At 42.8% G+C, this 23,837-nt stretch overlaps 1 protein-coding gene across 2 annotated transcripts in view; it reads right to left on the bottom strand.

The window, feature by feature from the left end:
* Positions 1–23,837, bottom strand: part of PPFIBP1 (PPFIA binding protein 1) — a 126,630-nt gene that overhangs the window by 54,622 nt on the left and 48,171 nt on the right. The window contains exon 1 of one of the 2 annotated variants that reach the window (XM_053407565.1): positions 20,331–20,443. The exons of the other annotated variant lie outside the window; for it this stretch is intronic. Within the exon in view, the coding sequence (XP_053263540.1) occupies positions 20,331–20,364 (34 nt within the window). The 5' untranslated portion in view covers positions 20,365–20,443. Of the gene's footprint in view, positions 1–20,330; positions 20,444–23,837 lie in introns of those variants that run through there. 2 annotated transcript variants of the gene reach the window in all.

Here is a 23,837-nt window from a genome sequence, read left to right as displayed (position 1 = left end):
TCAAATACTTGGTAAACCAAAGAAAATGGCTGGGTGGCTTCATGTGGACTGCTGGTCACCAGCTGCACAGGCTCTACACAACAGAGGCCCCCAATGCTCTCCCCAAGAGCTGTTCTCATTATGTTTTAGGGTTTTATGCAAGATGCCACACATTTGCCAGCCACAAGCTTGGAGCTGACAGGTTGTAAAATGTAAATAGTTTGTTTCTGTTAGTGGCTTTTGCTAATCATGCAGAACCATTTTTCTTCTTTAAAAATACATAGGTTGCCACAAACTACCACAACATGATGTGATAAACACTTTTTTTAAAAAAAAAGATGCTTTTATTGTTTTATTACTTGTTGTTAGCCATTCGAGGCTCCTTTGAGAAGAAGGGAAAGATATAATTTTAATAAATAAAACAAGAGAGTTTGGAGCCTGCTGTTTGCCGACCAATCAGGGTCTTGTTGCTGGCCTCCATATATGAGCTGAAACATACATTATTAGAAAGGCAAGTGGTACAGCTTTTTGCTTGTGGCCACTTCAAACGAGAATCAAACATTGAAATGTCCTCCTGCAAATCAAACAAAACTAGCATGTTATGGAAAGGGCTAGCGCAGGTTTGGCGGAGGGGGTTGGCGTCATTTTTTTCTTTGAAGGTTTACTTTAAATTGCACCCCCATAACGTAAGAAAGCAATCAAATCTCCCACCTAAGTGAAATACTAGCATCCAACAACAGATGCACAAGCAATTTCATGTAATGTATTTTGGCGCTTCAACATTCTTCTATTCTATATGCCCCCTGCACATCCTTATTTTCCACGTCCCCAAGAACACATCACAATCCAGCCTCTTTCATTCACACCCTCATCCTTCCCCGCTTCTCATCTGCCATGTGCCAGACTCCAGGCACCTATGTATTCTGAGTGGTGGAAAATCTGGTCCTGAATGGGCACCATGTTCAATAGACTACATCAGTGCTGGCACAGACAAAGACACAAAAGAAGATTTAAGCAGCAGCTCCACCGTTGCTTGCAAGGCCACTCAAACACACAGAAGCCTAACAGACCAGAGGCAGCAATCAGAAAGTGCCATGCCAAAGTTCAACTCTCTTGCAGCTTCATTCATAAAGCTTAAATGGAGGATTAACCCTCCCCCTTGTATTTGCAGCCGCTGAACGTTGCTTAATCCCTCAGTTTACATTCTCGCTTTTTAGAATTTATTCTAACACCTTGTGAAGTGCAGCAAGAAGCAGACATCTCAGTTACCAAGGAGACAGGGGCGGGATCAAGCCAGCATCTGTGCAAATGACAATGCCATTTCACAAACTGTGTTTGCTGGCACCTCTAAACAAAATTGATGCCTTGATGGGGCATCAATTTAATAATTTAGGATTGATTTTGGGAGTTTAGCCAGCTGTAAATTCATATGGTAGATAGTCGCAATCGAAATTATTCAAAATTTACAGACTTTCAGCTGTTTGCAATGAGCAAATCAAACAAAAGCAATTGAAATTGCTCAACACAACAGATGCTTCATTTCCCCAAATTCAGCTGAAAATACAACTTATACTGGCTTCTCCTGTCTCACTATTATTCAACCCCCTGAATAGAATCTGTAACAACAGCACAAATACAACAGGTTTTTTCTCAAACACACCTGATGTAACCAATCAAGGGCTTAATTAGTTGCACCAGGTGTGCTTCAGCTGCAACACACGAAATACCTGAACTGACTAGGGGTTTGCTGAGTGTCAAATTTGGCTGCATGGTAGAAATATAGGTAGGTTAAGAGAATGGTCCAAGAAGGTAAGAGAAGAGATTATCGCCCTTCACAAACAAGGCGAAGGATACAAAAAGATAGCAAAGGCACTGAACGTTCCTAGACACACTGTTGGAAGCACAGTTTGCAAGTTCAAAGCTACACTACCTGGACGGGGCAGAAAAAAGAAGCTATCTGAGGCAGCAACCAGATTTCTGAGAGGGCAGGCTGGGGGGAAACCCTCAAGTGACTGCAAAAGAGCTGCAGCAAGACATGGTGGCAGTGGGCACTGAGGTTTCAGTGAACACAGTAAAGCACAGACTAAAACACATATGCTTTCCATGCCAGAACTCCAAGACGTACACCAGTAGTGACCCCAAAGCACAAGAAAAGTCAACTCCAATATACTCAAAATCATATAAATAAGCTGCAGAGTTTTGGGATTCTGTTCTGTGGAGCAACGAAACAAAATCGGAACTTTTCGGCTCCTTGGATCAGTGCTATGACTGCAGGAAGAAGAATGCTGCGTACTCTGAAGAGAACACTCTGCCCACAGTGAAGCATGGTGCTGGCTTGGAGGTGCTCTGGGGCTGCTTTGCACCCTCCCGCACTGGAACTTGCAGCCTGTGGAAGGCAGGCTGGATTCATTGAAGTATCATGAAATCCTAGGAGGATTGTGAAGAAGCTGAAGCTTCGGTGTCACTGGACAACGATCCCAAGCATACCTCAAATTCCACCAAGGTTTGGTTGCAGAAATAGTCCTGGAAGGTTCTACAGTGGCCATCACAGTCACCTGACCTGAACCCCACAGAAAATCTCTGATGCGAGGAATGGGCTCAGATTCCTCAGGAATGCTGCTGGAAGCTGCTATCTGGCTATGGATCTCGTTTACAGCACGTCACAGCAGCCCAAGGCTGCTCGACTAAATACTAAAGATGCTTGCCATGGAGAGGCTGAATAATAGTGAGACTGGACAAGCCAGTATAAGTTGCAGTTTCAGTTGAATTTGGGGAAACCACCTGAAGCACCTGTTGTGTTGAGCTATTTCATTATTATTATTCTAATTCTTTTCAAAATTTCAAAAAAAAAAAAATCTTTTTTAAAAACACACACACATACAGTGGTACCCCGGGTTAAGTACTTAATTCGTTCCAGAGGTCCATTCTTAACCTGAAACTGTTCTTAACCTGAAGCACCACTTTAGCTAATGGGGCCTCCTGCTACTGCCACGCCGCAATTTCTGTTCTCATCCTGAAGCAAAGTTCTTAACCCGAGGTACAATTTCTGAGTCTGTAACCTGAAGCGTATGTAACCCGAGGTACCACTGTATACATATACACACAGACATATACACTTATTTTAAGAAAACCATATTCATATCAATACCTTTATGAGGTTCCCTGAACCCCAGCACTTCCTCCCACCCTCCCCTGGCTTCCAGAATTCTTCCCCTTTTAACTGCCTCTAATTACTTTATCTAACTTTGTTATACTCTGTTGTTATCCTTTGTTAATTTAAATTACAAGCGTTATGTGAATCCTGATAATGTTTTTAAACTCTCATAGTGTTCTTTAATGTATTCAATAAAGTTATACCATTTTTTTCAGTTCATTGTAAATCCTTTCCCAGAAGGGCTCAGCTATTTTACATGTCCACCACATATGGTGGAATGTATCCTCCTTAACTTTACACTTCCAACATATGTTGGTTCTGTTCTTATACATTTTTGCAAGTCTTGTAGGAGTCAGATACCATCTATACATCATTTTCATAATATTTTCTTTTAATAGACAGCAAGCAGTAATTTTTTTATCTTTATTCCATAACTTTCCCCATGAAGTAATTTGTATGTTATGTCCCACATCTTTTGCCCAATGAATCATTACAGATTTTACTTCCTCATCTTTTGTTTCCCACTCCAGCACCAATTTATATATTTTTGACAGAATTTTTTCATTATTTTCCAGAAGTTCTCTCTGCAATCTTGAAAGTTCTTTACCAAAACCAGCTCCTTTATCCAGCCTAAAAATATCATTTAATTGATGATATTGTTTTTGAGCTACTTCAATTGCTTTTGTTTGATTTTCTCACTGCAAACAGCTGAAAGTCTGTAAATTTTTATTATAAACCTGATTTGCAACTGGGCTTGAATAATTTTGGTTGCAACTGTCATCCTTCGTAACACTTAGTGAATGGAATCCTGGGCCAGCAAGATATATATGCGTCTGAAGATTAGTTGTCTGGGCTCTGAAATACTGGGGGTTGGAGAGAGAGAAAAGTGTCTTCTCCACTCCCTGTGAAATGTTCCAGGTACAGAATTTTGGCAGCTTCATTTTTTTATGAAGCAGGAGAGGGATACAGATACAATTCTATACTCTGCTGTACAGGGCACTGGAAAACTTATATAGCTGAGATACCGTGAATTACTAAGGATTATGCCTGGTACATATTAGCCTTGGTGACAGAACATTTACTGTAAATACAGATACAGCATAAAGCTAAAGCAGCAGGTTCAGGCTGGGAGAAATATCTGGCATGTCCTCTCTTCCACTTCCTTAATGAAGATCAACGCCATAAAACTAACGGAAGCTAGCCATCAAAGTGTTACGTGTCATCTACAGCCCAGGTAGCCCAAGCCTATAGATCAGGGGTCTGCAACCCGCGGCTCCAGAGCTGTATGTGGCTCTTTTACACCTTTGCCGTGGCTCCGGGGTGGATACTAGCGAGGGGAGGAGGCGCATTGTGCGCCCCAACACTCCCCACTGTGGCAGGCGCTGTACTGGTTGTGACGTCGCATGGGGGCAGTGCGTGTGTTAGTCACGCACCGTCCTGACGTCACCTTCCCGCCCGCTACATTGTAAGGGGCATGTACGTTGGTCACTGCATTGAAAGGGGGCATGTACGCTGGTCACTGTTTTGAAGGGGAGTGAAGAACACACACACACAAAAATGTAACTTGTTAATTTAACGTTTATTTCTATGAGGAGGAGTAATTCTGAGGGGTCAAACAAAGAAATAATAAAAAAGTGACAAAAAAGTTATTTTTATAATGACGAGTTTTGCGGCTCCCAGTTTTTTTTTCTTCGGAAACGGGTCCAAGTGGCTCTTTTTGTCTTAAAGGTTGCAGACCCCTGCTATAGATCCACTCCAGCTGCATCAGCAAAAACAGTATCCTCTCCCTGTCCATGTGCTTTACATTTATCCTCACCATAACTCTGCAAGAAAGGCCATCCCTTTTTCTGCTTTACAGACAGGCAACAGGAGGTAGCAATTTTAATAATATATTTTTAAAATTATATCCCGCCCATCTGGCTGGGTTTCCCCAGCCACTCTGGGTGGCTTACAGCATATATAAAAACACAGCAAAACATCAAACATTAAAAAACAAAATATCCTATATAAGAAACAAACAAACCAATAAATCAATAGAAACAAACAACAACAACAATAAAAACAACAATAAACAGTTAGCAGTTATTTTAATTTGGGTATAACTGTAAACCCCAACATTTAACCAACACCAACCTGACAAAAACAAAACATAGCAACCAAAATTAGAACTGTTTAAAACATTTTAGCCCGTTGCCTGAAGTCAAGAGTGGTTCCAGCAATGTCCCTCCAGCCTCCCAGGAGCCTTTTAGCTGTTCAGGGTGAGTCTGCGCCCTGCCTCTAAGCCGGATGGAAAGGAGCCTTGCAGCACAGAGCAGTCTTCCTTCCAGCACCCAGGCAGATAGATAGATACTGCAGCTTATTCCCAGGGCTCTTTCTCACTTTTATGGACTGGGAACTGGCATGTCTTCTGTTACCAATACACTGGTACCTCGGGTTACAGACTCTTCAGGTTAAAGACTCCACTAACCCAGAAATAGTACCTTTGGATAAGAACTTTGCTTCAGGATGAGAACAGAAATTGCGCAGTGGCAGCGGGAGGCCCCATTAGCTAAAGTGGTGCTTCAGGTTAAGAACAGTTTCAGGTTAAGAACAGACCTCCAGAACGAATTAAGTTCTTAACCTGAGGTACCACTGTACTGGAATAAATCAGTAGCAGCCCCGAGGCTGAGAGTGGCTGTGGTTGTCATATTTCTGTACTCTGGAACCTCAAAAATGACAGAGTGCTTGTGCAGGTGAGCTTCTATAAACACTACGAGTAGGCAACATCCACTGCTTCTTCTAGAAAGGTTGAACTGGAATCTTCTAATGGAGAAGGGGGAACACCATACAAGCAGAGTAATATCAAGGGCCTTTTCACAGCTTTGAAGCTTGGTCCAATTCATTTTTTTCCTGATCTTTTCTCTGCTTATTTCCAATGAGATGTCTTCTGCATTTCGTCCTCTTGCTGCCATGCTGTGGTTTGCCTTTTCAACCCAAGGGATTTTCTTGCATTTTGTCTGCAACGCCATTCAACAGTTGTTTATCACACATCTCATCTGTATCTCCAGACACAAAGGGCACAGGAGACTTAATGGACAATAAATCTTCATCCCGAAGTTTAGAGTGAAGCTTTGGCCAATGCAGCGGATAAAACCTTGAATGAAGCTGTCATTATCTTGGTCTGCTTGATGTATCACGGAGGCAGCAGCACACAAGCCACTTGAACAGCCTCCAAGAAAAATGCCAGAAAGTGTGTAGTTGCCTGATGATCTTAAATATTCCACAACACCTTTATATGCTTTAGATCAGGGGTAGGCAACCTAAGGCCCTGCGGCTGGATGCGGCCCAATCACCTTCTCAATCCGGCCTGCGGACAGTCTGGGAATCAGCGTGTTTTTACATGAGTAGAATGTGTGCTTTTATTTAAAATGCATCTCTGGGTTATTTGTGGGGCATAGGAATTCATTCGTTATTTTTTCCGAAAATATAGTCCGGCCCACCACATGGACTGAGGAACAGTGGATCGGCCCACTGCTGAAAAAGGTTGCTGACCCCTGCTTTAGTTCTATAGATGATATTGAGGCTTGTGCAGGTAAATCGCAGACACAGAAATCTATGAGAGGCCAGGTAGTTTGCCAAAGATACAAGGTGAGAGAAATTCATATCACCAGAAGCTCCGTAAGTAAGAATCACAGCTTCTTCTCGGGGATGGAGAAAACAGCGTCTAGATATTTGCTTCCAAATGGTATTTTCAACATTAGTGTCTTTTTTTCCCTTTTCTCTTTTTTGTTCTTTTTTATATATGTGTGCTTATTTGAAAAATATATGTATGTATATATTTGTATGTATTTTGCTTGTATTTTGTAAGAATTATGTTAAATAAAATTTAATAAAAAAAATTTAAAAAAACATTGGTGTCTTAAGAGTCACCCACTTTCCTGTTACAATCTGGCAAGTTTGTGTCTCAGAACGCTTAGCTACAAATCAATTTAGCTTAAGCTGCCCAATACAGTCCAAAAATTTTACTTGGATCTGCCATGTTTTGCTTCAATGCTGTATACCAGAGATGACTGACGTGTGTCTCGTTCCCATCCCCACGTTGTTGGACTATAACGTCTTCCATCCCTGAGCAGGGGCCATGCTGGGCCAAGACTAGCGGGAGTGGTCATCCAACAACATCTGGACAGAGACAGTTTAGCCACACCTGCTCTACAAAGCACTGTACATGGACCTGTTTGGAGAGCCCTGCTGGTAGGCTCATCTCTAGAGAGAAACTGAAATATGGGCCTTGGAACATAGCCTTCTCTCACTTGCTCTCTCCCCAACTCTCCTCCCAGAAGCAATTGGGAAAGAACCCACATCAGATAAGTCCCCTCCAGGCATTTCCAAATGAAAAGTGTTCCTTGTGTAGAAGGTGGTACTGGGAATTTAGTATCAAATTCTGCATGATTCACTTCTGATACAAAAAGCAAGAGAACTTGGCCATTTGGAAGCAAAATGATGGTCTAAACTGAAGTCATTTGCTTTTGTGAATACACAGATAAAATCTTAACATTATGGGTTATTGTTATTTTATTTCAGGCAGCTAGGCTGTTACATGTGCAGTCACAAGCTTTAAAAACTAGTTTATCGAAAGATGCCCCATCAATCTGTCTAAAGGTAAGCAGGCTTGAGCATGAACAGTAACCTCTGATTGACAGAGGAGAAAGTTCCTGACATACGCCTCTTTCAGTAACCTAGTTTCTGAAGTTAGGGAAGCTAAATCTTGAAAAGCAAACAGTAATCTACATGAATGAACTGCACAGGCTAAAAAAAGAGCAGCCAGATCAAAGAGTTGTAAAATTCCACAAGCAGCAGCTTCTTGGGGCATGAAGGCCACATTTGCAATCTCCCTGAAACTGGCATAATTGACCCCTTCGCTCTCTGGCCCCATGTGAAAAACAAAGAGCCATCATTTCAGGGACCAAAAATAGACAGATGTTAGATACAGACTCATTCATTCAATACAGCTGTTAACAGTTTGATTTCAAAATCTGTCTATCCCTACAAGAGGAACCAGTAAGGTTCAAAACACACCAGGAATTGCCTGCTGATGCTTACATAACAGTAGACATGTACTATGCAGGGTTTCCATTATTTAATTGGGTTGTAGTACATCCCATTGCAAAACTTCAGAACAGGTAACAATATACTAATGCTTCTGGTCTCTCCTGGACTATTGGCCACCAGTAGCTTGAATTAAAATGTCCTCTATCACTTCCAGAAGACCACTCCACCAGGCTCGAGTTTTGGCTAATCTGCAGGGAAAGACATTATTCCTAGTCTACATTAAAGGGTGTGGTGGAACAAAGGAGTAAAATTGGTCCCTTGTACATCTTAGACCTGAGCTGTTCAGGGTTTTATAGGCCACCACTAATACCTTTCCTTCTTTATTCAATTCGGGTTCGACACAGACCACAGGATACTATTAATATGTTCCCAACTGACTCACATCCAATAAGAAGTTCAACTGATAAAAATAATAATTTATTATTTATACCCCATCCATCTGACTGGGTTGCCCAAGCCACTCTGGGCAGCTTTCATCATATATAAAAAAACAGAAAAACATTAAACCTTAAAAAGTTTCCCTATACAGGACTGCCTTCAGGTGTTTCTAAATGTTATATAATTACTCATCTCCTTAACATCTGATGGGGTGGCATTCCACAGGGCGGGCGCCACTACCAAGAAGGCCCTCTGAGACTTTCTGCATGGTGGGCAGGAGTCAGATATAGTCTGTTCGGGTCCAGTGCCAAAACCAATACTACTCACATTCTGTAATCAATAAAAGTTGTGGCCTTTTCCTAAAATACTGGTGTCCACGTGTTTTATTCATCAAAGGAGGGGGTGCGGGGCCTTGACACGCAATTACTCATCTCCTTAACATCTGATGGGAGCGCATTACACAGGACGAGTGGCACTACCAAGAAGGCCCTCTGCCTGGTTCCCTGTAGCTTCACTTCTCACAGTGTGGAACCTGCCAGAAGTTCATCAGTGCTGGATCTCAGTGTCCAGGCTAACAATGGGGGTGGAGACGCTTCTTCAGGTATACAGGACCAAGGCCGTTTAGGGCTTTAAAGATCAGCACCAAAACTTTAAATTGTGCCCGGAAACGTACTGGGAGCCAATGTAGGTCTTTCAAGACTGGTGGTTATGTGGTCTCGGTGGCCACTCCCAGTCATCAAACTAGCTGTCACATTCTGGATTAATTGCAGTTTCCGAGTCACCTTCAAAGGTAGCCCCACGTAGAGCGCATGCAGTAGTCAGGCGGGAGATAACCAGAGCATGCTCCACTCTGGCGAGACAGTGCACGGGCAGGTAGGGTCTCAGCCTGCGTACCAAGTGGAGCTGGTAGACAGCTGCCCTGGACATAGAATTGACCTGCACCTCCATGGACAGCTGTGAGTCCAAAATGACTCCTAGGCTGTGTACCTGGTCCTTCAGGGGCACAGTTACCCTATTCAGGACCACGGAGTCCCCCACACCTGCCCGTTCCCTGTCCCCCAGCAACAATACTTCTGTCTTGTCGGATTCAACTTCAATCTGTTAGCCACCACCCATCCTCCAACCGCCTACAGACACTCACACAGGACCTTCACTGGATCCGGTTTAAAAGAGAGGTAAATCTGGGTATCATCTGCATACTGGTGAACACCCAGCCCAAACCCCCTGATGATCTCTCCCAGTGGCTTCATATAGATGTTAAAAAGCATGGGAGAGAGGATGGAGCCCTGAGGCACCCCACAAGTGAGCACACACATCCCCCACCACCACTTTCTGGACATGGCCCAGGAGAAAGGAGCAGAACCACTGAATACAATGCCCCCAGCTCCCAACCCCCCCCCCCCATGACGGTCCAGAAGGATACCATGATTATGGTTTGGTTCGTAATCCTCCCTCCTAGTGAGGTGTATAAGCAGCCATCTACTGTCATCTACTTCCGTTTTTCTGTAAACTTTATTCAGAATTTAAAGAATCTTTATGCTGCTCTTCAATTAAAATATTTTCAGGCCATTTCAGATGAGCAGCCCCAAAAAACTTTACCTCTCATTGGCACAAGAACTACTGATGCTAAGAAAAGCCTTCTTCTTTTATTTTGGCATGGTTCGTGTTCCAGATATGTCCAAATTGTGATTCATGCTGAGATGCAAGGCGCATCCTCCTCAGAGTGAGGATAAATATGTTGGTATTGGGAGCTACTGGATGATTCAGCCAAAAGCACAATTCAGACACTAACTGGGAAAAGGCACAGCCAGAGCAGTATATCAAGCAGAGGCACAACAGCCAGACACAGGAGCCTTTCATCATTTAATTCATTTGTTTTTCACAGAACACTAGCATATATCCTGGAGGTGCACAGTTTGGAAACAACAGACCTTTTTAAATCTGAGCAGCACAGTAAAAGAAAAAAGAATTAGAGTATGCTTTAGTACCAGCTTGCATCCAGGAGTTCCATGCTCAGCACAGCAAACAGGGAAAGAATGCAACCCCCTCAATGCATTTTTTAAACAGGCAGATTAGAGTAGGGGCTGGAACAGCCAGGTACAGAGTCCTGGGAAAAACATTTCTCCCACATTAGTCAGTGCCTTGAAACAACACAATAAGAAACAACAGACTACCGGGGGGGGGGCGGAGTTCACATGCGACTCAAATGCACTCTATGGTACAAGATGCTATAAAACAGTTTCAAAAGGGGGAAACACATTTGCGAGAACCGAGAACAGATGCTTTTTAACAAGTGGAAACCTGTTCAGTAAAAATGATGTAATGATAGTATCCCTCAAATTCATTTAATATGCGCACACTGTGAACAGACATGTTCATGTACTAATAGGGCAAATAAAGTGAGCAAATTGTGGGGAGTCAGATTTTTAGTAGGCTTATGCTATTTTCATCAGCAGTAGAGAAGATTTAAATGGGGAAGACATAGGTACAAGTACACACATAAACATGAAAAGAAATCCTTCAGCACAAAAAATGTCCCGACATCAGTAAAGAGCATCAATAAGTTCATATGCCAGAGTTCATATGCATTTTTCAAATTGCTTTGAAGGACCATTTCAAACAGACATTCACTCTTACTTTCCCAAAACAACACAGACAAATAATCCATGCCAATTCCTGCACTCCCCGCTGAACACCTTGTTTGGCTTAACAATTCGTCAAGGCTAGACAGCAAAAGCCAATTTCAAGCCAAAGTAAATTTCCATTATCAGTCAAGAACTACTTTATCAGCTATTGACATTCCAGTTGTGTTGCGTACCTATACATGTGGCCACTTCTTAAAGCTGGCAGAGAGAAGCTTCATTTCTAAAGGATAAATCAAAACCCTTCTTGGCTAAATGATGGCTAAATGGATGTACTCTGAAACAAATATTTGTGAAGAAAAAGAACAAAAATTCCTGCAACAAACAGCATTGCTTTACACACATAGGATAGAAATATTTCCCTGCACAAAGATTACAGCAGTCTGCTAAGAGCCGTGCCTCAAATATGGACTTTAGAACGCAATCAGAAAGGTTTAAACAAATTGTATAGTTTGTCGCTGTGCTGTAGAGGGAAGTGTGGGGCAAAAGAGCCCATCCAGGAGAAGGAAAACTCTGCTTCTAGACATCAATCTGGAGTGCAATCCCAAAGCTTGTTGGATGGAAGCTTGTATGCCTCCTTCCAGCAACTCCTGCAGCCAAGCGGGTGCCAAAAGTCTCCTTTCCTTTGGACCACATCAGCAAGGCTGAGAGGGGACTCTTGTCATCTGGGCAGCCCAGGACCTCCAGACACACGGCCCAGAATTGTGCCCCAGGAACTGCTGCTAACACAGCGATTAGACTTCACCCCCAGAGGCACACTCCACTGTCTCTCAATACAGATGGATGCCAACAATAGTCTACCCTGTTTCACCACATCTGTGCCATCCACCGAGTCACCACTCGTTCTTCTTTGCTACACAGCCCCTGCATTCTAGTTAAGGGTGGAAAGAAGGGAGAATTGTGCCAGAAAGGAGATAATTCTGGACAAGGCTCCCCAATACACTTTGCTACCCAAGATAAAGGAAAGATTGGCACAGATACACACCCCAGTGTCACATACAGAAACCTGGCTGCTGGCCTGACTGCTGACTCTTATCTCAACACTGGTGACAGGATAGTGTCCTCCACTGCACCTGAGCCAAGACAGACTGCATAACATACACAGGTCTGCCATCCAACAGAGGGGAGAGGCCATGAGGCTTAGGGGGGATAGCCAGGGGGCTGTCACAGCTGCCCCCCAACATCTGCCACTTGAAATTAATCACCTGACTTCACCTAATGATGGGGCCAGCCCTGGTTCTGAAGCACTCTTGATTTTAGCTATACAGATGGAAGCAAACTGTTGGGGTCTTATGTACCTGCCTCTTAGTTCTAGGGCAGGGATGGGGAACAGGCAGCCTTCCATATGTTGCTGGAGTAGAAATCCCATCATCCCTGATCACTTGCCACACTGGCTGGGCAACAACATCTGGAGGCCTGCAGTTTTACTTAGTTAAGCGAGCTCCAGTAAAATATCTGAACCTAGCGCACCTTTCAAGTTGGAAGTGGCAGGTTCAAGTTCACAGCTGTGCCTTGGCTATATTCAAAACTAAAATTGGAAATGAAAGACCAAATAAGCAGAGATGTGTATTCCGGAGAATTACCGTATTTTTTGCACCATAACACTCACTTTTTTCCTCCTAGAAAGTAAGGGGAAATGTCTGTGCGTGTTATGGAGGAAATGCCTACGGGTGGCATGCCTACAGATTTTCCTCCTCTAAAAACTATGTGCGTGTTATGGTCGGGTGCGTGTTATAGAGCGAAAAATACGGTAATCACTTTTGGTTTGAAACACATTTGGAAGATTCCCCCTGCCTTCTCTACATAGCAGCCCTGAACTGATGGGATGAACTAGTGAAGATTTCAACAGGATTGTGGTAGCCTAATTCTCACAGATAGCAGATGAGATGAACCAGTTTCCGGTTATACCATTTCAGATTGCAGATACATTTTTAAAAAATGGTCTCCATTTAAAAGATTAGCATGTCACGAAAGATACAAGATGTTGTTGTAGTAGTTATAGTTGTAGTAGTAGTAGCAGTAGTTGTTTTATATACCACCCATCTGACTGGGTTACCCCAGCCACTCTGGGCATCTCCCAACAAAATATTAAAAACACAATAAAACCTAAAACATTTAAAACATCCCTGTACAAGGCTGCCTTCAGATGTACTGTATACAGATGTATTTTGTAAGGGGGGAGATTTGTACCAATAGGGCATGTTGGATTTTTCAACTTCCAAATTCTAAAAATGAGGGGTGTTAAAAAGCTGTAATATGACTTGGGAATTCAAAATATATTTTGGTTAGATTAATATAATTTAATTTTGCTTGGTAAGTAAAATATGTGCAAACTTGCACAGAAATCATTAAAAATGATTGCCAAGTATTTGCAGTTCTATTCCATCATAATCATCATCATTATTATTATTATTAAGCATTACTTGACATTTTCAGAAGGTAAAATCAAAATTCTTTGGTTTTCCATAAACATTTTATATGCTTCTTCATCAAACGTAGACTTAAAAAGCTAAATGTTGTGCAGTCACACAAAAAATAGTAGATTTGAATTCCTTACACTCCAATAACATTTTTAAGTCCCTGCACTGAATAAATTTTCAAAAATTAAGTTTCACCCCTTAAAGTGAGACACCCTATTGTACCAAGGAGTCCTGAACCATTTGAGTCTCCTGCTCCCAGGAAGCCTGAAGTTATTTAATTCAGTTTATGAGAACTGGGCCTAAAAAGAGGAGCAACTAATCAAAATGATATTCCAGCTTTCAAATGTCAAAGAAGAAAGGAAGATACTGTAAGCAGTTTGTGCCCTTTTTTCAATCCTGAAGCAAAACCAAACCACAGATGCCAAGCAATTCAACCAACCTTTTAATGAGAGAGTGAACATTTTATATTATAGAAAGCGCATGCGCATGAAAATATAGCAAGACATTCTTAACATTCTTAGGTGAATTCTAATACCTGTTTAGCTATTTTGCATATCTCTTGCAGGACTGCTGTCCAGAACGCTTGGATTTTAGGGCATTCCCATCACATGTGGAGGTATGTGCGTGTGGAGGTGCAGCCTCGACAATATCTTGGTGAGGTTTCTGGGCGTAGCGGTGCCAGTTTCCGTGGTGTTAAGTACCACCTGTAGGTGACATGCAGCCCTCTTTCTAGTCAGAGGGACTGTGCTGGATCCTACATACTGATCTCTCTGTGATCTGTATTTAGTGAAGGAGGAAGGGGAGGTAAAGTATTAACCTTTTATCACTTCTTGGCCACGGTGTCATCAAGATGGTAAAATACTTTCAGAAGTTAAAATTACCCTCAGTTAAAACTATAAATTGTGTCTGCTGTAATTAGAAATGGGATACTTAAGTTTGGTTGAGAATGTTATTTTATTTAACTTTTAAGTTTACTGTTTCTCCTTTCCCAAAGAAAAATGAGTACCATCTGAAAGATAGCATATCTCAAATGGATTTAAGATAACTCTATGAAGATTCTCCAACAGCTACAAAAAAACCCTGGTGTTTACTCATTTACATTCTTTTGAACTTAATCTGGTCACCTCCACACAAACCTCACCATTTGGATTAATATACTTTAGATATTTCATTGCTTAATTATGCAGCAAAACATTCCTACTGCTTATATTATTTATGCATTGAAAATCAATATACCCATTTTTCTGAGACATTCCACTTGGATCAGCAGATCTAGAGGGAGGGGGAAACAATCAAACCATTCATTTATGGATCTCCAGCTGCTAATGTAAGCAAGGAAATGCCGCACATTCCCCTAGCATGGTATTGACACAGTCATGAGGCTATGAAACAAACGAGCAGATTATGTGAGCATCTTTCAGAGAGCTCTTCCAAAAGGAAAAGAATCAATTGCCTCTCCAATGTATTAGCAAAACACCAACATCTTTTACTATACACTTTGACAAAACTTAAGACAAAGGCTACCATAGAACCATAGAAAGTAACTGGGGACGCAGGTGGCGCTGTGGTCTAAACCACTGAGCCTTGGGCTTGCTGATCGGAAGGTCAGCGGTTCAAATCTGTGCAATGGAATGAGCTCCCAGCTTTTGCCAACCTAGCAGTTCAAAAGCACACCAGTGCAAGTAGATAAATAGGTACCGCTCCGGTGGGAAGGTAAACAGCATTTCTGTGCACTCTGGCACTTGTCACGGTGTCCTGTTGTGCCAGAAGTGGTTTAGTCATGCTGGCCACATGACCCAGAAAGCAGTCTGTGGACAAATGCCAGCTCCCTCGGCCTGAAAGCAAGATGCGTGCCGCAGTCCACAGTCGCCTTTGGCTGGACTTCACTGTCCAGGGGTTCTTTACCTTTTCTTTTTTTAACCTTTACTTGGGATGGAATGTACCTGTGACCAGATTTATATCATCATCATATTTTCAAGTCTTTCTGGGCTTGTGCTTCACAGCCACACACCCCGAAGAAAAAAGTACCAGCAGACTTGGGGTTATCCATGAATGGTGATAAATGTAGAAAGAACCATTTCATTTAAAAAAGGAGAGCTGTCCACACACATAAAGAAATTAACCGCTGATTGATAGCTCAGTTGGTGGAACATGAGAGTCTTAATCTCACAGCCATGGGCTTGAGCCCCACACTGGGCAAAGGATTCCTCCATTGGGGGTGGGGGTGGACTAGATGACCCTCATGTTCCCTTCCAATTCTATGATTATACTTCATTAACTGTACATTTGAGATGACACAATTCTATCAAGTATAGCTGGATCAGCATGGTCCAACATGCCTTTTTTCGCAGCCCTCAGCAACATGTGATGTCGCCGTCATCCTCGCAACCCCCACACTGCCTTCCCAAAGCCGGGTGAGGTGCTCGACTTTGGGTCCTCCAGCCTCCTTCCCAAAACCTAGTTAGCACTTTCCCAGATTTGGGGAGGAGGCAAGGGGGCTCCAGGATCCTGCCAGAGCCACGCACCCCCTTCCCAAAGCCTGATGCCTTGCTCTGCTAGCTTTGAAAAGGTGGACAAGGGGTGGGGGTGGTGTCAAATTTTGGCCCCACTCCCACCCCAATTATTATTATTATTAATATTACCCCACCCATCTGGCTGGGTTTCCCCAGCCATGCGACAAGGCAGTGTGCCCCCCCCCGGTATGAAATGTTGGGTGGCCCTGGGCTAGAGCTAGGCACACATGTGTTGAACCCCTGCAAAAACAAAGAAACAAACACAACGAGAACCCAAACTCAAATACAGTCCAATGATGACTGAGCATGTAAGGGTAGGCACAAAATGGTGACTGCCAGGACAGGAAAACACTGTGTTTGTGGATGAGACAGAATGGGTTGAGCCCTGAAGGGAAGCACTCCAACTTTTCTTACATGGTCCCAGTTGCATATACTAACAATGATCTCAATTATCTGAGGGACAGTCCTTACAGGACCATTCACACAAAAGAGGGTGGCTTCAGGAGAAGACAAGGTTTGCAGCAGTATTTTGGGGGAGGGGGGAACCTTTTGGGGAGGGGAGATTTTTCCCCTCCCCTAAAAAAAGCACTGCAATGTGAACTGATCATGCTCAGTGGGCACAGAATGCTGCCTCACTGCTGGAGGAAAGCAGGGCGAGGCAGCAAGAAAATAATCTCGGAAGCTGACAAGTTTTCAGCCACCATTAAACCCCGCCATTCCACTGTACAGAATTTTAGAACAACAACTAGAAAACACAAAAGCAAACAGCTGTGGCTTGAAAGAAAACTGAAAAGTCTGCTTGGTGTTTGTCAACCTTCCCCGTCCTGTTGCCCGGAAGTAACACAGGGAGCAAGGCAAAGTCTTCCCAAATATACCTGCCAGGGCCTGTAACACTGGAAGCACAGGGCATTTGCCACTTTTCACTCATCTTGACACACAGCAGCTTGCGGCATTTTCACTAGACAAGGAGAAATTCTGTTTTGTTTAAATACATACTGTTTGTTTGGCACCTCAACGACCTAGGTGCTTTTCCAAAATACAACAAGAAACCAACTTGTGCCCAAAGCTGCCTACGGCCAACTTCAAAACATGGTGTTGGAGCAGTTTTTCTTGCTCCTCGGTTTTTGTAACAGGCAGATCTTCTTGTTTTGCCAGCTCTACCCGCAATCAATCTTCTTGTCCTCTGGCACCAGAGGGAAGATTTACACCCAATCTGCTGGGCTTCCCAGAGATTTGTGCCAGCAGAATGCTGCTGCAAACCTCCAGTGCCCCATTATTCCAATGGGCTTCCGTCAAATGGAGCAAGCCCACTGTTGCAAGAGATACACACCCCAAAGCCGTAATGCTGACAGGGATTTCCGACTGTCACCTTCATCTGAAATATACACAGCTTCTCCTCTCACACACATTTTTATCTCTTCATTCTGTCTCTCCAAGGAGCTGAAGGTGCCAGATGTGAAAGTTACCCCATTTTGCCCTCACAGCATTCTATGAGTTTTCTTCAGGTAAAGCAGAGATCGGCACCTGTGGCCCTCTAGGTGTTGTTGGACTCCAATCCCCATTACCCAGTGCGACCAACGGGATAATGGGAGTTGTAGTTCCCCGCTAAGGGATTGTGATTTGTCCAACACCACCCAGTATGCTTCACAGCTAAACAGAGATTTCAACCCAAGTCTACCTAGCTGAGAATCATCACCACTCTGTTAATACCTGCTTCACATCGATGCAACAGAAACTAAAATCTCCAGTTTAAGTCTGAATGTCAAAACTATGCTCTACAGGGAAGGGTGATACAACCCTTTCTATAAATTAGCAGCGGCTGCAGAATTTCTGATTGCAATTTATTCTAGCAGCTGATGCTTCTACATCTCTTATTAGATGCTCATTAGAATCATAGAATTGCAAATTTGGGAAGGACCCTGCAGGTATCCCATAAGGGAATAAACCTGCAACTTTGGAGTTTTCAGCACCACACTCTAACCAACCGAGCTATTTAAGACACAGAGACTGCTTAATTTTCAGAAACTATATACATTTGATTCTACACTGTGCAGGCAGTTACTCAAGTAAGAATTTGTACCCTGGTGCAAACAATGGCATTTGGGTCAATATTTATTTCATCAACTATGCTGAATACTAAGAACTATGTTTTTCAAAGTAATAAGGTTAAGTATGTGGCGGGAGAAACAGTTAAGATACCAGAAGAACCTCAACAATGTAAAAAAGGAAAAGGAAAAGGAATATCTTCAACAGTCCATGACAGGCGTGAAACAAGATGTGATTTGTTTTATCTGACCAAAACAAGGAAGTAGCTTTATTTGCAAATGCAACTGAAATTCCTTATCAAACTGAGATATGGGTTCACTTCTTTTGAATAGAAACAGCTTTGTTTCTCTTCAGCAGAAGAAACCCTCAACTGGACTACACCAGTATGCTCTCCAGTACCTCCTATGCTGCCTGTGAAAAGTCTCAATAAATATTCCCTTTATAAAAAATCCAGTTTGCTCTTCCTGCTCAGTTCCCATCTGAACTGGCTCACCCTCTCCTACATTGTAAACATGCCCACATTTCACTGGGTATCAGGAGTGGCTGTCCTGATATCCTCCTCCATTTTATTCTGAGCACAGGAAAAGTGCTCTCTGGGATCAAGCAACGTGGCAACTGGTATAGGTGACTTTTTCACATTAGTGGAGGCACCTGGTTGGGTGGGAAGGAGGAAAGAGATGCCTAAGCTATTTATGGATCTCCCTCTTTCTCTGCTCTTTTTAGGTGTGGCAGCTCCTTTGTATTATGCCACACCTATCCTAAGAGCCATGCTGGATCAGGCCAAGGCCTGTTTCCACAGCATCCGCTGAAAACATCATCCTGTTCTCAGTGGCCAACCAGGATACCCCTGGGAAGCCCACAAGCAGAACCCACTTGTAACTGGCATTCAGGGCATGGTGCCTCCAGCAGCACCCATGGCTAGGAGCCACTGATAACCCGACCCTCTATGAATCTGAAAATTCTGTTTTCAAGCCACTCAAGTTGGTGATCATCATTACATCATGTGCAAGGAAATTTTACAGGTTAACTATGTGTGAGCATGGAATATGGTGTAAAGTTGTGGTCGTTGCACCTCAAAGAAGGATACTATAGAGAGAAAATTTAGAAATGGAAAACCTAAGCGACTGAGGGGCTGGAACGACTTCCTTATGAGGAAAGATTACTACAGCTTGGGCTTTCTGGTATAGGGAAAAGGTTAAAGGGGATATGATAGTGGTGTATAAGATTGTGCAGGGGTGGCATATACCGTTTTGCCTCTTGAGGTAAAATAGGAACCTCCCCCCCCCCACTGCCCCCCAATGAAGGTGACAGTTGGAAGCTTCAGAGCAGACAAAAGCAACTTTGAGGCGCAATGACCAGAACTTTACACCGTATTCCAAGTCTGGTGTCCCCATAGATTGGCATAATGAAATTATGATACTGCCAAGTTTATCTTCAATCCTTGCCCTGGAATGGAATTCACATTTTTCATGCTGTCACACACTGGATAACTACATTCACATGTCTTTTAGTTAAAATAATTTTATGAGGATTGCCTCTCTTTTGAGACAAAAAGGCATGCGACCGTAACTGAACGTCTCCCAAGTTACTGGAATAACACCATCATAATCATTGGGCTCACTGCCGGGCGAACTCATAACAAAATACTCATCTACACAGTACATAAGAACTTAGGAGCTTGAGAATTGCCTTGATGGATCAGTTCAGAAGTCTTGCAAGACACTCCTGAGAAGCTCACACAAAAGTCAGGATAGCAATTTTCTCTCTCCTTTATACCTTTTCTGCTTCACAAATATTTCACACTGGAATTCTATCTTTAGAGTCAATATTATTTAAGACTCAGAAATAGAATTGTTTTTTAGTGGTGCTTATATTTAGTTCTTAAATGCTCTGTACTTAGTTTCCATGGATAAAATTACAACACTGATGTGAGCTTTCAACTCTCCCCTACTCAGACATCATGGTGACGAACAGGCGGGGGGGACGGGACAGGAGGCAGCATCTAACTATTTTATTCTTAGGTTTACAGAATGAAGTGAAAATGCTACTCATAAGAGTATTGACACCCTAGCAGTTCCAAAGTATAATAGGGTATTTCCAGATATCTCACCTCTCCCTTCAGAGAATAACAGATTTCTTTCCATGGCGACTGTGGCGTTTGCCCCTAGGAAGTGTCAAGGAAAGGGTTAAAATGGGTGTGATGTGATTGGCCAGTGAGAATGCAAGGGGGGAGTAAAGGATAGAGTGGGGGGTTTTGAAAGTCAGTTGAGGTCTGGGGGTTGACAGTTGAGGTTTGGGAGTTGGGAGTTGAGGCTTGGGAGTTGGAGAAGGAAGAGGGAGGCTTCGGTGTGGGTCGGTAGAGTTGTATTGGGAGAGAGGGAGAGGAATTGTTAGGGAGTTAGATAGAAAGTTGGGAATAATTCAGTTTGAAGTTGTAGGAACTAAGATTTAAGAAACTGACAAGAGAAAAATAAACCGACACCACACGCTTATTCCTGCACTTAAAAATAAACTTGATTATTTGTTTACGTTAACAACTGTCTGGACTCCGTGTGTCCCGTGAGAGGCGGGTGGCGGCAGCGAAGAAAGCAAGCGCAGTGGTGGCACAGGGTCAATAGTCCGGGGGGCCTGTGTGATCGCCACAGCGACATTTTCCCTGGCCTAGCCAAGCATGGGGGGGGGGTTCCTCATTGAGCAAGTGATTCACACCTCAGCCACACCACACACTCACACCCCAGTTGAAAAACTCATGTCAGGAAAGGAGGAAAAGAGGCCATTTTCAAAGCTACACATAAAAGACATAAATTACTGAGGGAAAAGGTTGGGGGGGTTATTTTCTTTTGTAGTTTATTCTTGCTGTTTGTAAAATATAAAAAGTGACGTTATTCATTTTGCAACAAACAAACAACACCCCCCCAAAAAAAGAAAACCGAGGAAGAAAGTCAGCTCGGACCAGAAGTCAGAAGCAAAATTTAGTAATGACTAAATATAGCCTCTAGATGTTGTTGGAATGACACCCCTCCTCAGTCACAAGCAGCGTGTCCAGTGCTCAGGGATGGTGGGAGTTTGAGTCCAGCAGCACACAGAGGGCACGCGGGTCTCTTATCCGTGATCTATACATTCAGAGCTTATTTTCACACTTCCCTTTCCTTTGCTCTTTCCAGGCACAGTAAGTGCTTCAAAACGCCAAGTCCGAGCTGCCTATTTTGCAATGGAGCTTTTCCCACAAAAACCCGTTCTTTAAAGCTCAATCGGACCAAATGGCAATCCATGGATAACCTGACTTGATGTTTGCTCCACCTGGGTGCTAAAGTGATGGTTTTCAAGTAGAAAGCTCCAGGGCAAAACAAAAACCAGCCCTCGGACACAGAGCTTTAAGTGTGGGCCTGTGCCTGGAAAGAGCAGGGCAAAAGGTCAGTGTCAGTGGCGGCAGCTGAACTGGGAATGAGGGCAAGAATTGATTGTGGCCTGAGGTTCCTCATTTGCAGGATGCACAGGACACAGAAGCTGTGAGAGACAGAACAGCAGGGAGGAAGAGGAGCAGCTCCAGATACCTGCCGCATTATAGAGCGTGTCATTTCAGGGGGTAAAACTTAATTTTCACAAATTTCCTCAGTGAGGAGTCTTAAAAATATGTTTTTGGCTGTGAAGAATTCAAACCTGCAATTATTTTTGTGACTGGACAACATTTAGCTGGGTAAGTCTATATTTGATTACGAAGCACATAAACTGCTTTCAGAAAACCAAAGAATTTCAATATTACCTTCTGACAATGTCAGTTACTGCTTAATAATAATAATAACAATAATAAAATATCAATATAAAGCAACTACAAGTTCTTGGCACTCACTTTTAATGATTTATGTGCAATTTTACACACATTTTACTTACCAAGCAATTAAAATATTAATTTAATCAAAATATATTTTGAATTCCCAAGTCACATTACAACTTTTTATTAGCACCCCTCATTTCTTGGAATATGGAAGTTGAAAAACTCAACACATTCTGCGTACCATAAAGACTTCTGTGCAAAAACATCAGTCATCACATTTGCAGACTACCAGGGCACCAAAGAGCTCAGGCAATGTAAGTGTCTGCATGGTGTACGGAGAGGGATGTGGGCCTCATTAGTCGTCAACTATTGCAGTGAGTTGCTCAATTATTGAGACTGCTAGAGCACCGGTGGCGGAAAACTCATTCTGAACTGGACCAGACACAGGTTAGAGCTCAACGTTGAGCCTACCAAGTGGGGATAGTGATGGCGAATAGGACCTTCTTCACCACCTCTATTGCATCCGCAGAAAACAGCAGCAGGAGACTCAGGCGGTTCACAATTTAACAAAACCACCTTCACCATCGGAGCCTGGTAAGGCCCCCAGGATCTCCTGCAAAGATTTTGCAAAGGTTTTTTTTGCAGATAAAGGGCCATGTCCAGAAAGTGGTGTTGGGGGATGAGTGTTCAGACCCCTAGGCTCTCATTTGGGGGGTGCCCAGGGCTCCGTCCTCTCCCCCATGCTTTTTAACATCTATATGAAGCCGCTGGGAGAGATCATCAGGGGGTTTGGGCTGGGTGTTCACCAGTATGCAGATGATATCCAGCTCTACCTCTCTTTCAAATCAGAACTAGTGAAGGCAGTGACAAGAAATACATGGATGGGGGGTGGGGGTGGAATTACAACTCCTAGCAGTGATTGATTTATAACACAAAACACAACTACTTTATAATATGATCATGGGACATCCAAAAAGTATAAAACAATGCAGCTATGAATATGGAACATTCCCAAAATATAATTATAAATGACAACTAGAATTGTCCTCAGTATCATTTGATGCTATTTGCTCTCTTTTGAAAAGATTTCTATCCATATTCTGCAAATAAAATAAAAAAAATTGATACTATACAATACTATACTAAATTCTCTGAACTTTTAAAATGTTTTTTTCATTGTCCTTGCATCTAGCCACCACACTTGCCACCCTCTCCTGCCACACAGTATGGTATGCCACACCTTTTGAGAAGCACTGTTGTAACCAAAAGGAATGTTACGTGTCAGTCTACTGACCATTATGAAAAGTTTATTTATAAACGGAGAACTGTTTCTTTAATAATGCCTTCTCTGCAGTCCTAATCAGCAAACTTTCTTGCTACGGTTTCAAAAGTCAAGCACACCCACTGTTTTCATGGTGCATTTTAATGAAATATCACTACATTATTTGGCTTAAAGGCAAAATTAGCCTTCTCTAATGAGATAATCTTAAGCAGCTTTTGATGAAAGAACATAGCATAGCATTCTTCACATTTGTCTTTGTGCCCTACCGCCCTACTTTAAATTTACTTTTTGAAGACCATTGGGTGGACTCAAAGATGGGTAAAGGCACCCAGTGGGGAGGTGGGGGGCACTTCTTGTAAAACCAGAATGTTAAAGACGGCATTCATTAAAATGCTAACAAAAATAATTCAAGCTAAAATCAGTTTAGCCTCCTCCTCCCTATAAACCTAGAGGATCAGTTTCTGCTGAAATGGAGTGCTGAGCAGATATTCAATGGCATTCTGGCATTTATGCTGATATGCAAAAGCTTCTAAAATGTCATTTTTGATGCCAGCTAAATA

The sequence above is a fragment of the Podarcis raffonei genome, chromosome 10 (assembly GCF_027172205.1).
Source record: "Podarcis raffonei isolate rPodRaf1 chromosome 10, rPodRaf1.pri, whole genome shotgun sequence".
Taxonomy (NCBI): Eukaryota; Metazoa; Chordata; class Lepidosauria; order Squamata; family Lacertidae; genus Podarcis; species Podarcis raffonei.
The sequence above is the reverse complement of the archived record's forward strand: the minus strand, read 5'-3'. Positions and strand labels throughout refer to the sequence as shown.